The sequence below is a fragment of the Salmo salar genome, chromosome 11, assembly GCF_965601325.2.
Source record: "Salmo salar chromosome 11, fSalSal1, whole genome shotgun sequence".
Taxonomy (NCBI): domain Eukaryota; kingdom Metazoa; phylum Chordata; class Actinopteri; order Salmoniformes; family Salmonidae; genus Salmo; species Salmo salar.
The window spans coordinates 27,147,287-27,165,000 of NC_138301.1; the positions used below are offsets into that span (position 1 = coordinate 27,147,287).

Sequence of the window (17,714 nt, forward strand, 5' to 3'; positions counted from 1 at the left end):
CAGACTAATAATTAATATCAAAGACTTGTTCTTATTCTGTCAGTCTCGATAGTCTAAAAGTTAACCACGTGGTATAGTTCACTTTCAGTAGAGTACTTGGATGGTCAAACCTCTGGCCATAGAGTGTAGGCCTGGTCTGAAGAAATGTAAATCAGGGGGTGTTTTATAGTGCCCATAGAACAGGCTTGTCAAATGACGCCTGGTCCTGTATGGGTCCCTGGGGGCGTGCCTATGACTGAGTTAGATTTGGTTACAGAAATACAATTCTATCACATTACATCAGTACAATAGCATCTCAATGTCTTACAAAAGCTTTATCCTTATTAATACATTCCATACACCCATATGATGCAAGTCTTAACCTCTTGGGGCTAGGTGGGACGCTAGCGTGCCACCCGTGGTGCACTCCATCAACAGCAGGTGCATTTCAAGAGCGGCAAATTTGAATCCAAATAAATGTCAAAATTCAAATTTTTCAAAAATACAACTATGTTACACCATTTGAAAGATAAACATCTCCTTAATCTAACCACGTTTTACGATTTCAAAAAGGTTTTACGGCGAAAGCATAAATTTAGAGTATGTTAGGACAGTACATTTACAAGAGTTGTGTGTAATGTTTTGTCAAGTCAAAGACAGGGTCACCAAAACCATAAAACCAGCTAAAATGATACACTAACCTTTTACAATCTCCATCAGATGACACTCCTAGGACATTATGTTAGACAATGCATGCATTTTTAGTTCTATCAAGTTCATATTTATATACAAAAACAGCGTTTTACTATGGCATTGATGTTGAGGAAATCGTTTCCCTCCAATAACCGGCAGTCAAGTCAGCGTCACAAATTAAATAATTAAAATTAGAAAACATTGGTAAAATATTATATTGTCATTTAAAGAATTATAGATTTACATCTTTTGAACGCAATCAACTTGCCAGATTTAAAAATAACCTTACTGGGAAATCACACTTTGCAATAATCTGAGCACTGTGCCCAGAAAAATACGCGTTGCGATACAGACTAGACGTCATGTTGGGGAGATCTAAAATCGAAAATACTATGTAAATAATCCATTACCTTTGATTCTCTTCATCAGATGTCACTTCCAGGTATCACAGGTCCATAACGAATGTAGTTTTGTTCAAAAAAGCTCATCATTTATGTCCAAAAATCTCCGTCTCGTTAGCACATGATGTAAGCCAGCCGGACTTCTCGTCATGAACGAGGGGAAAAAATATATTTCCGTTCGTTCAAACATGTCAAACGTTGTATAGCATAAATCATTAGGGCCTTTTTTAACCAGAACATGAATAATATTCAAGGTGGACGAATGCATAGCCTTTTATAACGTATTGGAACGAGGGTACACAACATGAAGTAGCGCGCCAGGTGTCTAATGGGACATCACCGTTCCATGGCTCTTGTTCGGTCAGATCTCCCTCCAGAAGACTCAAAACACTTTGTAAAGGCTGGTGACATCTAGTGGAAGCAATAGGAAGTGCCAAAATATTCCTAAACCCCTGTGTTTTTCAATGGGATAGGTTTAAACTCAATACAACACATCAGGTATCCACTTCCTGTCAGAAAATGTCTCAGGGTTTTGCCTGCCAAATGAGTTCTGTTATACTCACAGACACCATTCAAACAGTTTTGGAAACTTTAGAGTGTTTTCTATCCATATATAATAAGTATATGCATATTCTAGTTACTGGGTAGGATTAGTAACCAGATTAAATCGGGTACATTTTTTTTATCCAGACGTGCAAATGCTGCCCCCTAGACCCAACAGGTTAAGCTGATGCTATTATATAAACAGTTTTATGGTAATATGGCTATATTGTCTCTTCTGAGTATCACAAAATTGTACCAAGCGGATCAGTTCGTAGCTGGATTCTTCACCAATCTTCCATACCTTCTCCAGCACACACAAAATGTCGCTTGGCTCTCCAATTCTATGAGTTGGAAGAATTTCCTGTGTCTCTCTATGGGCCATGTGGCCAGAGACTCTCCTGGAATTTTAGAGTTTTTACAACCCTTTACACACAGGGTGGATTGGGGGGGAGTCAACTGTCCTCCCTGTACCAAAAGAGGCCAACGTCATGACAATAGTAACATCTGACAAAAAATATCTAAAGACACTGAAGCAGCAGACTTTGTGGAAATTAATATTTGTCATTCTCAAAACTTTTGGCCATGACTTTATGTTGTGAAATTGTTAGATATTATTTGTTAGCTATTACTGCACTGTAAGAGCTAGAAACACAAGCATTTTGCTACACCCGCAAAAACATCTGCTAAACACGTGTATGTGACCAATAAAATTTGATTTGATTTGGTGCGACGCCTTATGTTGCTGAATGACCCTAGTCTGTCACATGTCTTGATCTATGAAGCCCCACAAAAACCCAAACTAAATCCTACTCTTGGCTGTGATGACAAACACCTTGTGTTGTTGGACAGACATTACCACAGTTTCCTTGACCTCGTGTTCCTTTTGGCAGATAGAATCTATCTGATGAGAAGTGGAGGACAGGGCTGGGTGCAAATAGACTGCAGATGTATAAGTCAAGACATAAGAGTCATTTTCAGTAAAAAGCACACAGACGTTTGTCACACAGTAGAAGCTTTGAGGACTTTTTATGCATGTGCCCCCCCATTCTCCCCCCTTTTTGAGGAGTGCACCATAAAAGTGTGAATGAGATTTGAATGTCAGTCAGGGTGCTGCTCCTCGAACTGAACACAGTCACATCAGACCCAATCAATACTGGGAAGCAGCCAATGCCCCCATTCACTTCCTGTTGAACACACACATGTGCGAGCACACACACACACACACACACACACACACACACACAGTTGTAAAGCTGAGAGATGTAGTACTCAGCCTGAAATAAGGAAGCCTCTGTTTGTACAAATCCCTCACAGGCACACTCTGAAACTGCCTCTTGGGTCTCTGCCACCACTCCATCACTGCCGATTTAGGTTTCTGCTGGATAATATTTGCATGTACAATTTATGCACTAATGAAAGCGCATGCAGAATCCAGCTAAATCCTCCTCCGGCTGCTGTACTTGGTGGTAATTAGAGGCATATGACATCTAGCTACAGTGCCTAGTGAAAGTCTACACACCCCTTGCACAGTTTTCACATTTTGTTGCCTTAAAATGTAATCTAAAAAATTCAATTCGATTTTTTTTCTACTGATCTACATAAACTACTCCACATGTTAAAATAGAGATAATAGAACATTTTCTAATTTAATAAAAAATAGAAACAATGATGTCTTGATTGCATTAGTACTTGGTTGAAGCACGTTTGGCAGTGATTACAAATGTGAATACTTTTGGTTTATACTGCCAACTTTGCACAACTCTTAGGGAAACAGATATGCATTGTTTTTATCAAAATTGCTCAAGCTCAGTACATTTGGTTGGAGATTATTGATGGCCAGCAATTGATGGACAGCAATATTCAAACCTTCTCAAATTTTCAAGTAGGACTGAAACTGGACCCCTCAGGAACACTTAAGACTGCTTGGAAAGCCATTCTGGTGTGTCTTTGGCATAAAAAATATGTGTAATGGTTTGGTTGAAATATAGAACTCTATTCGGTTAGGTATTCAGAAGACTACAACAGGTTTTCCTCTAACTTTTTACCTCGGCTTTGCTACTTTCATATTTTTTGATCCTGACAAACTGCCAGTGACCAAGGGTTGAAACCAGTTCAGGGAACAGAATCGAAAACCGGAAAATAAACAAAATTATTTGAGGTACAGAACCCAAACTGGAAACGAAAGTGATCTACACTGTTCTGGAACAGAACTGTTGTTTTAAAAGCATGGGAACCAGTTAATAACATTATTTTATGCTCCGGGCATTTCTTTCCAGTCCCACAAAAATCACAAAAAAGTGCCTATGCAAAGCCCTCACTCTTTAGGCCTACCTGTAGGAGAAAAAAAACTCTGTATCCCTGACAAGAGTAGCCAAACGGTGTTTAGTATGCCCAGTGGCTCAGCAAGCACGGAGAGGATATTCTCCGCTGCTGGCCTGCTCTCCAGGCACCATTACATGAGCCTGAAGCCGCAGACTCTGTCCAAACTCGTTTCTAAAAATGTATTCAAAGGCACTGTAGACTGAGCTTAATAAGGCATTTTTCGTTAAATTTGTATTTATTTCTAACTACAGTAAGTCTCACAGCTTATATGCACAATTTATAGACTAATGATTTAATACAACGAAATGTTGTTTAAATGCTGAGCGCTTAACATCCCTGACTTCCTACCAGCCTTGTGTGTCGCACTCGCAAATGCTTCACAATGTATTACTTTGTAGGCTATAATTGAAATAATATAGCCTGAATAATTCATTTTCTTAGGGTCTCTGTCTGGCTCCTGACCTATTTAGTGTTTCTATGCTGTTTAATGTGACTTTAGCCTATTTGAAATAATGAGCGCTTCTTTAAATTCACCTTTTACATGTTTAAAAAAAGAAAACTTCAAATCATATGGTTTGGTTTCAATACTACAAAACAAAATGGTAGGTTCAGGTAGTCACAACAATGGATGGGTGTTGGGTAAATTGAGATTTTAATGAATGGAGCGAATTTTTCTTCCTGTGAATTAGTTTTTTTTGTGGAGCGGTTGGAAAGGAGGTGGAGTGCTGGAGCTGAAGCAGAACTCCATGCGCAATGAGCGGGATTTCCGACCGCTCAACTCCACTCACATACTCTGCTCTGCACACACACACTTTTTCGCTATCTAGCTAGTTACCCAACGTTTGCTCTGGTCCAACGTTAAACCAACTCGGAAGTTCAAAGACATTCAAAGTTCCTTCAAAGAAGCCGCTCCTCTGTTGGTATAATTCTGTGGGCCAAATTCAGATAATACATGTCATAACAAGATGCCCAGCGCTTCAAGGCAAGCTTCTTCCATCCTCTCTCCTCCCCCTCAAAATGTATGTTGCATCTCGCACTCTACACTTTGAGACTGTGTGTGTTTGTCTTTCATTATGGTTAAACCACGCTGTTACTGAAAAATACAATTAGCTCTTAATGACTTTACTATACAGATTAAATACCTAACCCACTCCATAGCAAGCTGCTTTATCCGCACTGATTGGTGAATTCATTTAATGTTGTATTTTTTAAAAATTATGATTTCAGAGATTTAAAAAGGAACAGAAAACATAAATCTGTACTTTATTTGGTTCGAACCAGTTCAAAACTTTATTTTGCTGGTCGAAACAGTGGAGCGGAACGAAACAAATAATGGTTCTGTTCAAAACGAAATGATTGGACAATAATTTTGTTTCCAACCCCTGCCAGTAACAAACATACCCATAACATGATGCTGTTGACAAAAAATACATACCCATAACATGATGCTGTTGACAAAAAATACATACCCATAACATGATGCTGTTGACAAAAAATACATACCCATAACATGATGCTGTTGACAAAATGCTTGAAAATACAGAGGGTTGCAATCTGTGACGTATTGGATTTTTAAATTTAAGACAAAGTAAATTTCTTTGCCTTGTTGTCTTGCAGTATTAATTACGTGCCTTGTTGTCTTGCAGTGTTAATTAAGGGCCTTGTTGCAAACATTATGGATGATTTGGAATGGATTTTGTAAAACATGCTTTCATCCTTTCATTTTGTCATTACATTTTTGGTTCATTTACAATTTTCTATCACTTTGAATCCAATTTAACCCCTTCTTAGATGGCAGCAAAATATGAAAACTGTGCAAGAGGTGTGGAGACTGATATCAGGATGATCACAATACTTATACCTTACTTAACCAATTACTCAAGAACAAGTACTCAAGCCTGAGGGCATTTCTGTGGCCATTAGCTGTGTTTGTGTTTAAATCTATTTATATTAGTGTGTGTGTTGGGGGGGGGGGATATAGGACCGGAATATAGGGCTGTTTTAGTTCTAAAGTAATCGCTGGACCCATTAAAGGGCCTTGTCCTGGCTGGTTGGGCAGAACTGGTTGGGCAGAACTGGCTGGGCAGAACTGAAAAATCAATTGATACAGTTGAAGTCGGAAGTTTACATACACCTTAGCCAAATACATTTAAACTCAGTTTTCCACAATTCCTGACATTTAATCCTAATAAAAATGTGCTTTCTTAGGTCAGTTAAGATCACCACTTTATCAATTAGTATTTGGTAGCATTGCCTTTAAATTGTTTAACTTGGGTCAAACGTTTCGGGTAGCCTTCCACAAGCTTCCCACAATAAGTTGGGTGAATTTTGGCCCATTCCTCCTAATAGAGCTGATGTAACTGAGTCAGGTTTGTAGGCCTCCTTGCTCGCACACTCTTTTTCAGTTCTGCCCACAAGTTTTCTATTGAGGTAAGGGCTTTTGTGATGGCCACTCTAATACCTTGACTTTGTTGACCTTAAGCCATTTTGCCACAACTTTGGAAGTATGCTTGGGGTCATTGTCCATTTGGAAGACCCATTTGTGACCAAGCTTTAACTTCCTGACTGATGTCTTGATATGTTGCTTCAATATATCCACATCATTTTCCTTTCTCATGATGCCATATATTTTGTGAAGTGCACCTGTCCCTCCTGCAGCAAAGCACCCCCACAACAATAAGCAGGTTGGTCACATGCTGTTTTCCAATTACACAACAAAACAAACACACGCGTGCGTGTACAGACACATTGACAATGGTAAAAGTGGTTCATCAGAGAGTGTGCATGGCATGTCCTGCATGCCTGATCAGACTGATGTATGATTAACAGTGTGGCTCCTCTCCTCCAGAACTAAGCTCTGCGGCTGTGCATCACACTGGCTGGACCAGATATTTGAAGAGACCATGCACATTTTACCCAGAGCAGCATATTCAAAGGGAATCACATCAGCGAGGGTCCAGGGCACAGGACCATTATCACTGATCCTGCCATCCTTCAGTTTCTACAATGCCTCTGGACAAGCCTCTCACAAAGGTCTGTTTTGGAACAATCTAATTGCTCTGGGTAGTTTATAGTGTTAGTCCTTTAATGATATAGCCATGATATGAGACAGCGCCAGAAACTTTTCTCATTGAATTGATTCTCTCCAGGGCTTGTTGGACATTTACTGCAGTATATTACATTTCTGTCCTTGGACATGTGAAAGTGTAGGTGAGTGTAAACAAGGAGGGAGGAAGTCTGGTTGCAGGGGCACAGTGAGAATTATGATGATGATGATAATGTGATGGCTAGCAGGGAGGGAGGGCGATCAGGGAGGGAGGGAGGGCGATCAGGGAGGGAGTCTGGTAGAGGAGGCACAGTGAGGATGATGATGATGGAACTAAAGGGGCACCCTGCTGTCTGTCATCTACCTGACCAGATCAGACCCAACTTCAAAGGGCTCCCCCTCTGGCATCAAATATTTACCAGCCTGCTGTGCTTACACCTGCTCTGAGAAGACGAGAGGAGAGTAACTCGTCTGTCTGTGTTCTCAGACATCACACACTAATAAAGTACAGCTCTCACTCTGGTGGACTGATGTTAGTAATGTCAAGGCTTACTATGACAGTCCCACTTTACTGTCATGCATTTAGAAATGTGTTCACAGAGTTTTATCACTGTGCTGCAGATTGCTTAGCCTATGTTTAGTGTTGAAGTACAGTCCAGTGGTGCAGACAGACTATTATGGCTGAGCTTGATGATGGTAATGATGATAACTGTGAGGATGGTGATGGTAGTGGTGATGAAGATTTAGCTTATTTTCAACGAGCCAATATGTCAGAGGCACCTTTTTATTAGCGCTGTTGCCTAGCGAGAGTTGTCATATGGAGCAGCCAAGCACTCAGAAGATCAGAGTATGTGGATCTCTCACTATACAGTATAGGAGGGACAAAACATGTTGTACTTACTTATCCCTGCACATTGTAAATATGGTTCTGGAACTGACCGTGTATACAGTATAGTATGCTTACCTACTTTATCGTGCTCTTCTTATTTTTGTATCTTGTGTGTTTTTGTTCTACCTTGTAATTTTTAGTATTACACTGTTGTTGATTACTGCGTTGTTGCGGTTAGAGCTTGCAAGAAAGGCATTTCACTGTACTTGTGCATGTGACATTAAAACTTGAAACTCCCCCAGGGCCCAGGCTTTCTCTGGATCGGCTTATTTCACTGAATTTGTTTACCATGACTGTAATTTACCTCCATTTTATATTTCTACTGAAGCCTGGGTGTGTTGCCATTAAGTTCTGTGTTTCCTAATACACCAGCGTACCAATGAACAAGTAGCCTACGGATCAGTGATGCCTGTCGTTGAGGCATACCGTAAATAATTGAGAGAGAATGCTGAAGCGCCCTCAATACTGCCTGCACCGCCTCTGACGTGTTAATCTGTCACATGACTCCAGTGACATTTATTTGACTAGCATTGTGTGCTATCGTGAATAATATGCAGTGAAAAAGAAAGCAGATGACAGTATATCATGCCATAATTTGTGTGCACAGTATCTGTATCAAAAGAACAGTCTCATCTGCACCACTCTGACCTTGTTGGGGAAAATGCATGCATGTTCCCCCATGCCTCAGCATACAGTCGCACATCCCGAAGATGTGTGTGTGTGTGTGTGTGTGCGCGCTGAGTGGTACAGCAAAAGGTCTGTCAGCAGTGCTGAATATTAGAATCAATGGCCAGGTTCACTGAATGCACACTAAATTAAAGTGACTGAATGTGACCATGATAGAGATGAGCAGGAAGGAGCACAACATCCCCATGATGAAATACAGTTAAAACACTGTGTCTGGGGATGTTGTGGTGAAAATACAGTATACCATATACAGTATACCATATAAAACTGGATGTTCACCTGGATTCACCAGGTCAGTCTATTTCATGGAAATGGGAGGTGTTCTTAATGTTTTGTACACTCAGTATAGGTTTGACAGAGAGAGCAGGCTGGTGTACCAGATTAATAGTTTATATATTTTATTTTGAAATTGAATGTTTATTAAACACATCTGATTTGCATTTTCAGATTGCTGATTAAGCCAATATGGAATTGCATCAATAAGCAGTTTTAAGGGAAATATATTTGATTGATTTAATGTTTAGTAATAACCATCAGAACACACTAGCGGTGGGTGGGGGGCAGCAAATGTGTGTGTGAGCGGGAGAGAGAGACTGAGGCAGTCATTATCACAGACAGACAGTGTGTCTTTGTCCGGAGCATGGTAAAGGACTATTACAACTACTCTGCACAGTCATATGTTAATGACATTCACTCTCAGAGAATGAATAAATCATGTCTCAGAATACACATCTGAGTCCATGCTTTAGCAGCTAGGTGTTTGTGTGCGTGCGTGCGTGCGTGCGTGCGTGCGTGCGTGCGTGGGAGGAAAGACAGGACGGGAACACTACGGCTGAAACATTAAAGCAGCAAGACAAAAGAGAATCTCTGGTACCTGTTTCCTCCGCCTTGCAGCTTGGTGCTCAATTCCGCTCTAACTGATGCTCAGAGAGATCGTGTGAGAGGGATAGAGAGGTGGAGGAGAGAAGTGAGAGAGCGCTGAGAGCGGGAGTGAGAGCAGAGCAGGGTGTGAGCGAGATAGACAGAGCACGAGAACCAGAAAGAACGCGCACATGAAGGAGAAGAGACTGAGAGAAGGGGGTTGTTTTATGTGTGCTGCTCGTGTGCATGACTGAGGAGCCTTCCTGTCTGGATCGTTAGCCATCTCCAGCCCCAGAGCTGGGCTCTGTGCTCCATAGGCTGTACTGACTGAGGAACACAGGGACAGACAGACAGAGGCTAGGGGACTTTGAGAGGGCTGTGCAGAGGATGTGCTGGCTGCGTGGGCTCTGTCGCCGTGATTGCTGTCGCCAGACCCCTCAGCTGCCTCTGCCTCGCTCGGCTGCTGGCGCAGGCCCCCACTTAGCCCAGCACTAGGAGGACATCAGCAGTCATTGGTAGAGAGATGAGCTCCAAGCACTCTTCCGACTGGATCCCCTACAGGTACAGTACAGTCCTCTGGGTGCTAGTCAAGACTCCACAGACCACAAGAGAAGGGAGGGTGTGCATGTTTGTGGTTACAAGTGTGAATAGCTATGCATGCTCCAGCACTATTAAGGATAGAGAGAATAAAGGATAACGCCTGGGTGCATGCTTGGAAGTTTAGATTGTTGACATCAATTGACCCTTTGACCCCCTGCCTCAGAATTTTGGGCAACCAATCGCAGTGCTCCAATGGATAGAAACTCTCCATGAGTCTGACCTCTCAGTCAACCTCACGTGAAAAATGGTTTTCTTTTAAAATATAAATTGTTTAAATGGTTAAATAATTGAACAGTGCACCAGGGGTAGTACTTTCTACTGTGATTCCTGAAATGCAGAGCCTCTTGATGGAGTATTTTTCTAATCTGAAATTATTTGTTTGTTTGCTCAGCTGGTTAGCTAGCTCAGTCTCATTGACCACAAAATGTTGCTAATGCTAACTAGCTAGCCATGTTGTTGATACAACTCTCAACTGCTGTCAACATCAGGATACAATTTGAGAGCACTAGCCAGTTTCACTCCAAAAGTGATCTGAATCCCAATGTAGCGACCAGAGTATGGGTGAGTGGTTGTGTGGAAAGGAAGGTAGTGGGCATGTGGAAAGGAGTGGGTGTGTCAAAAGCACTCTGCTATAGGTTAGATGGTTTTGATTGGTGGTGGGTATTTTTATTTTCTTTCATACAATTACCACACATTGAGCTATCGTACTGCGAGAGTTTGGACTTTTGTTTTTAAACCAGAGGATTAACCTGAGTCGTATTTCACTAAGTTTTATACAAATAATTGTACATTTTCAGATATAAAACTGATGATTGCTTAATTTTTATAAAAAATATTGATGGTTGTACTGTTGCTTCATGCGTTGTATGTGTGTGCTTCCTATGACTGTCACCCTGATATTGGCTACTAGTTAGCTACTTCGCACGCTGTTGCCGGACAGTAGTGCTTGTCAAGCGGAGAAAGGGGCACTGTGTCCTGGTGTTGCCGTTCATGCCCTCCCCATTGAGTAGAAGACAGTTATCAATATAGGCTGCTATCCTAACTGATATAAAAAAAATGGCCACGTTAGCTTCCGCTGGCGGTTATCGACACGTCGTGCAGTCCAATCAGACACGCAAAATGGTCTTGAGTGGCAACAAATCTGCCCAATTAGCTGATTTGCTTTCCATACACCCACTCCTTTACACACACCAACTCGCCCATACTCCGGTCACCATATTGGGCTGCAGCTACCCATACTTGCCAAAAGTTGTTAGCTAGTAGCTTTGACTGCATGCTGACTGCATGCTCTGGAACTTTGGCAACTACTAAGAATTTTTTAAACCTACCGCTTTGGGCTGGATGTGCCGATGTTCATAGCAAATGGAGCAGCTTTATTTAGGCAAGCCTAAATTACACTGCGTATGCAAAACATTAAAAACACCTGCTTTTTCCATGACATAGACTGACCAGGTGAATCTAGGTGAAAGCTTTGATCCCTTATTGATGCCACTTGTTAAATCCACTTCAATCAGTGTAGATGAAGGGAAGGAGACCGGTTAAAGAAGGATTTTTAAACCCTTAGACCAGGTATTCCCAAACTGGGGTACGCGCAATTCCGTCAGGGGTACGCCAAATAAAAATGTGACTTACATAATAAAAAAATTTCATTTATATTTTCCAACGGAGCTATACATTTGGGTGAGGGTTTTTTCTCGCCTGAGTAGCCTCGGTTCACTGCCTAAAATTAAACCATCTAGTGTTCAGAGAAATAACAACACAATGTCAAATACAGGTAGCCTAGTCAAATAGTGAACATCCAATCACATTAACTGTTACTCTCTCACGGGAAACCTTCCCTCTTGCGCAGACATTTAGAAATGAAACATGACAATTTGAAAAATAAGCCACGGGAGTTTTTTGAGCGAGAATAAAGACGACTTTCAAGTAGTAAGGGATGTATAAAAGCAACAGATACCATTAATAAGAAGGGGCTAGAAGCGTCTTATATGGTGAGCTACTGAGTGGCTAGGACAGGCAAGCCCCATACTATTGTGGAGGACTTAATTCTTCCTGCTGCCGCGGATATGGCTGGGACAATGCTGAGGGAAAAGGCCCAAAAAACTATACAGACAATATCTTCATCAAACAACACTGTTTCACGACGCATCAGTGACATGGCAAGAGATGTTTTGAAACAATTACTGCTTCGCATACAAGCCAGTGAATTATATGCGTTACAGCTGGATGAGTCAACAGACGTGGCGGGCCTGGCACAGCTCCTGGATATGTCTGTTACGTTTATGGGGGGTCAATTAAGGAAGACATCCTTTTCTGCAAACCACTGGAAACCAGGACAACATGAGAAGATATTTTTAAAGTACTGGACAGCTTTGTGACATCAAATGGACTTTGGTGGTCAAGATGTGTTAGTATCTGTACTGATGGCGCAAAAGCCATGACAGGGAGACATAGTGGAGTGGTAACGTGCGCACAAGCAGTTGCTCCCGACGCCACTTGGGTACACTGCAGCATCCACCGAGAGGCTCTTGCTGCCAAGGGAAGACAAAATTGAGGCTATGATTAAGAAGTTTGAGCTCTTTTCTGTCTGTATTAACAAGGACAACACACAGGTCTTTTCGTCATTGTATGATTTTTTTTGTGTGCAAATGAACTCAAGCTTACGGACAATGTCAAATGTGATATAGCGAAGCACCTGAGTGAGATGGGTGCTCAATTATGCAGGTACTTTCCCAAACGGACGACACAAACAACTGGATTCGTTATCCCTTTTGTGACCTGCCTCCAGTCCACTTACCGATATCTGAACAAGAGAGCCTCATCGAAATTGCAACAAGCGGTTCTGTGAAAATTCTATTTAATCAGAAGCCACTGCCAGATTTCTGTTTCTTGCCTTGGCAAATCGCGCTGTTGAGACACTGCTTCCCTTTGCAACCACGTACCTATGTGAGAGTGGATTCTCGGCCCTCACTAGCATGAAAACTAAATACAGGCACAGACTGTGTGGAAAATGATTTAAGACTGAGACTCTCTCCAATACAACCCAACATTGCAGAGTTATGTGCATCCTTTCAAGCACACCCTTCTCATTAACCTGTGGAGAGTTGTTCACAATTTTTGATGAACAAATAAGGTTTTATATGTAAGATGGCTAAATAAAGAGCAAAATTATTGGTTATTATATTATTATATATGATATATCTCCCTTCTTTCTCCTATAGTCCACGATCAGGTCCTTGGCCTTACTGACATTGTGGGAGAGGTTGTTGTCCCTGGCACCACAATGTTAAGTCTCTGACATCTTCCCTGTAGGATGACTCGTTTCATCAGCAAACTTGATGATGGTGTTGGAGTCGTGTGTGGCCACACGGTCGTGAATAAACAGAGAGTACTAAGCACACACCTCTGAGAGGCCCCTGTGTTGAGGGTCAGTGTGGTGGTGTTGTTGCCTACCCTCACCACCTGGGGCTGGCCCATCAGGAAGTCCAGTTGCAGAGGGAAGGGTTCAGTCCCAGGGTCCCTAGTTAGTCATAAGCTTGGAGTGGACTATGGTGTTGAAAGTAATGATGCACCGTTATGATATTTTTGGCCAATACGATATCCAATATTTTCCTTGCCACCAAAAAAACGATACCGATAACCGATATTACAGCCTTTTAAGCATTCTAGTACAGTTAAATAGTTAACACACACACACGGACGCAGCGATCTAAGGCACTGCATCTCAGTGGTATCACTACAGTCCCTGGTTCGAATCCAGGTTGTATCACATCTGGTCGTGATTGGGAGTCCCATTGGGCGGCGCACAATTGGCCCAGCGTCATCCGGGTTTGCCCGGGGTAGGCCGTCATTGTAAATAAGAATTTGTTAGTAACTGTCTTGCCTAATTAAATAAAGGTTACACACACACACACACACCACATTGAACAAAAAGTTATTTTGTTGGCATTTACGTATGTCCCCATTACTAGTAAAACATAATCAAAACCTATTTATTTCACTTACTTGCTGTGCTGTTTCGTTGTTCAGTCGTTTCACCAGGATTTCTATGGAACGCCGTTTGGGTCTTTGCGTGCCAAAAAAGATACGTCAAATAACACTATTCGACGTGTCAAATAACACTGTTCGATGTGTCACAAACTATTCGACGTGTCAAATAAGCTTGTTGACCAATCAGAACCTGAATATGACTGCACATTTTTTACGTAGTTATTACACATTGATTACATTATCACTCGTATTTCATATCTACCAACGATTCATCGATATGTATGCTATGATGCTGGTTAAGTTGTCTCACTCCCCTACAGTGCTGGTCATAAAAAACCTAGCTAGCTCATGGATGCAAACAATGTTCTTCCCCAAAAACATAGCAAAATTACAATCTGTTTCAGTAACTATAGTTAGCTAGCTAACTATATGGCTATGTGTCATCATCTAAAATAACCCTCATTTATAAGACAGTTCTTATTTGATTAATGGTGGTCAGACCCATCTATGTGAAGCTAGCCACAATATTGATGCAAATCAATAGAAAATAGTAGAATTATGCCATAATTGAATAGATCATGCTAAACGAGGTTGAAATGTTATATAAAATCCACAAAAGACAATAATTTGACAATCTGTTGATCACACTGGATGTATTATACTTTAGAATTGCATTGGGGCATACTTATTTCACTGTACAGCCTTACCTATGGATTGTGGATCATTGACATGGGGTATCAGTCTACTCAGTGACACCCAGAGAACAATAGCATCATAGCTCTTATTGTGGGACTCTGAAACAACTGTGAATTGAGACACATTTATTGTCAACCTACAGTGGAAAGTATGTGAACCCTTTGGAATTACCTGGATTTCTGCATAAATTAGTCATAATATATTCAATACATAATTTAAACATTCACAGTGTAGGTTGGAACCCCTAGGCTAATGACTTTTCCAAAAGCTAATTGGAGTCAGGAGTCAGCTAACCTGGAGTCCAATCTATGAGACGAGATTGGAGATGTTGTTTAGAACTGCCCTGCCCTATAAAAAAACTACAAAAAATGTGAATTTGCTGTTCACAAGAAGCATTGCCTGATGTAAACCATGCCTCGAACAAGAGATCTCAGAAGACCTAAGATTAAGAATTGTTGACTTGCGTAATGCTGGAAAGAGTTACAAAAGTATCTCTAAAAGCCTTGATGTTCATCAGTCCACAGTAAGACAAATTGTCTATAAAGTGAGAAGGTTCAGCACTGTTGCTACTCTCCCTAGGAGTGGCCATCCTGCAAAGATGACTGCATGAGCACAGTGCAAATGCTCAGTGAGGTTAACAAGAATCCTAGTGTCAGCTAAAGACTTACAGAAATATCTGGAACATGCTAACATCTCTTTTGAAGAGTCTACGATATGTAAAACACTAAACAAGAATGGTGTTCATGGGAGGACACCACGGAAGAATCCACTGCTGTCCAAAAAAACAACATTTCTGCACGTCTGAAGTTCGCAAAAGAGCACCTGGATATTCCACAGTGCTTCTGGCAAAATATTCTGTGGACAGATGAAACTGAAGTTGAGATGTTTGGAAGGAACACAACACTGTGTGGAGAAAAAACCACACCAACATTAAAACCTCATCTCAAATGTAAAGTATGGTGGAGGGAGCATCATGGTTTGGGGCTGCTTTGCTTCGTCAGGGCCTGGACAGCTTGCTATCATCGATGGAAAAATGAATTCCCAAGTTTATCAAGACATTTTGCAGGAGAATGTAAGGCTAACTGTCCACCAATTGAAGCTCAACAGAAGTTGGGTAGTGTAAGAGGACAATGACCCAAAACACAGAAGTAAATCAACAACAGATTTGCTTCAACAGAAGAAAATACGCTTTCTGGAATGTCCCAGTCAGAGTCCTGACCTCAACCTGTTTTAAAATGCTGTGGCATGACCTCAAGCGGTTCACTGCAGACATCCTAAGAATATTGCTGAACTGAAACAGTTTTGTTAAGATGAATGGTCCAAAATTCCTCCTGACCGTTGTGCAGGTCTGATCCACAACTACAGAAAACGTTTGGTTGAGTTTATTGCAGCCAAAGGAGGGTCAACCAGTTATTAAATCCAAGGGTTCACATACTTTTCCCACTCTACACTGTGAATGTGTTCAATAAAGACATAAAAACGTATAATTGTTTCTGTGTTATTAGTTTAAGCAGACTGTGTTTGTCTATTGTTGTGACTCAGATGAAGATCAGATCAAATTTTATGACAAATTTATGCAGAAATACAGGTAATTCCAAAGGGCTCACATACTTTTTCTTGCCACCGTATGTGTATTGAACACTATTCCAGAGGAAAAACAATACTGCGTGGATGTTTTGGAGTCTAATAACTCTGAGGAGGATGTTGGGAAAAAATATATTGGGTATTGAGTAGACTGATACCCCATTTCATTGATTCCCAATCCTTAGGTAAAGCTGTACAGTCCAGTGCAGTATGAATGTCAATACACACAAAAGGCTGATTGGGGAGGGGATTTCACACAGTCACAGTCCCGCGATAAGAGCTACAACGCTAATATTTGCGTAAACTCTTCACAGTTGTATTCTGTGGGTGTCACTGAATAGACTGATACCCCATTTCATTGCTTCACATTCCAACCTTGTTTAACATTATCTAGTCTAAATATGGCATGATTCCACCATTTGTAACCTTCTGCATCACTTTCAAAAAGGTACTTTTATTTTGAAGGCAAACCGCAAATTCCACTATTGTGCCTAATCCTTATTGTGGCTAGCTTCACAACCCATAACCCGGTCTGGTCGAGCGTCACTAGCTAGATGAAGCTAGCTGTCTGCCTATAATGTTAGCTTTGGGCAACAGGGTTAAGTAGCTGGCTAGCTATTTATTTTCATGAACCGAAGTTCAATTTCAATTGGCAAACAACAAGTGGCTACCTAGCTAATACTTGCTCACAAGGATTCATAAATCATTGCTAAGAATAATGAAAATGACTGCAGTTTCTACTAGTCATTTGTTTTCAGGCTGGTTGTATTGGTGGTTGTATTGGTAGGTACCAAGCTAAAGCTAGCTAGTTACTCCAGAAGTTGCGGTCGAATAAATAATGCTTTATTATCAAGGCGGTATTGTAAACACATCGTTTGTGGCCGGTGTTTGCTTGTTTGCAGACTTTTTTGTACAGCTTTGACAGTGCTACTGATAGTAGTGGTGGCACTTGGCTTGCACGTGCAAATTCAGAACACACAACATTCTATAATTGACCTGTAATATTTGACGTGTAAAATTAAACGCTTATTTAACGCATCAAATAGTGTTATTTTACTTCAATTTTTTTGGGACACGCAAGACCCAAATGGCGTTCCATAGTTTGTTGTGAAGCTAATAGCAGTGACGCTATTACTGTGTAGCTCCGGTAGGGCAACATCTGAAATATAGCACACTAGGTAGTGTGTACCGTTGCTCGACTATCACCCTCGACAGAGAACGGTTGATTGTCAAGGGCAATGAATTCCATTATCTTGGCGTTAATGGATTTCGCCTTTGTGTTGTCTCGCTGAAATCTTCTTACCCTTTCAAATGACTGCTCGACTTGTTGACTGCTCGATCCACACAGCAGACATTGTGGGCTAGGTTAGGAATGCTATAGTATGTGTAGCGCAACATTTTACGTGGCATCCTTACGCCATGT

General features: G+C 41.2%; 1 protein-coding gene across 3 annotated transcripts in view; it reads left to right on the forward strand.

The window, feature by feature from the left end:
• The window catches only part of LOC106562367 (tubby protein-like), a 104,761-nt gene that overhangs the window by 38,471 nt on the left and 48,576 nt on the right, over window positions 1-17,714 (forward strand). Inside the window, exon 1 of one of the 3 annotated variants that reach the window (XM_014127208.3) lies at window positions 9,180-9,982. The exons of the other annotated variants lie outside the window; for them this stretch is intronic. Within the exon in view, the coding sequence (XP_013982683.1) occupies window positions 9,945-9,982 (38 nt within the window). The 5' untranslated portion in view covers window positions 9,180-9,944. Of the gene's footprint in view, window positions 1-9,179; window positions 9,983-17,714 lie in introns of those variants that run through there. 3 annotated transcript variants of the gene reach the window in all.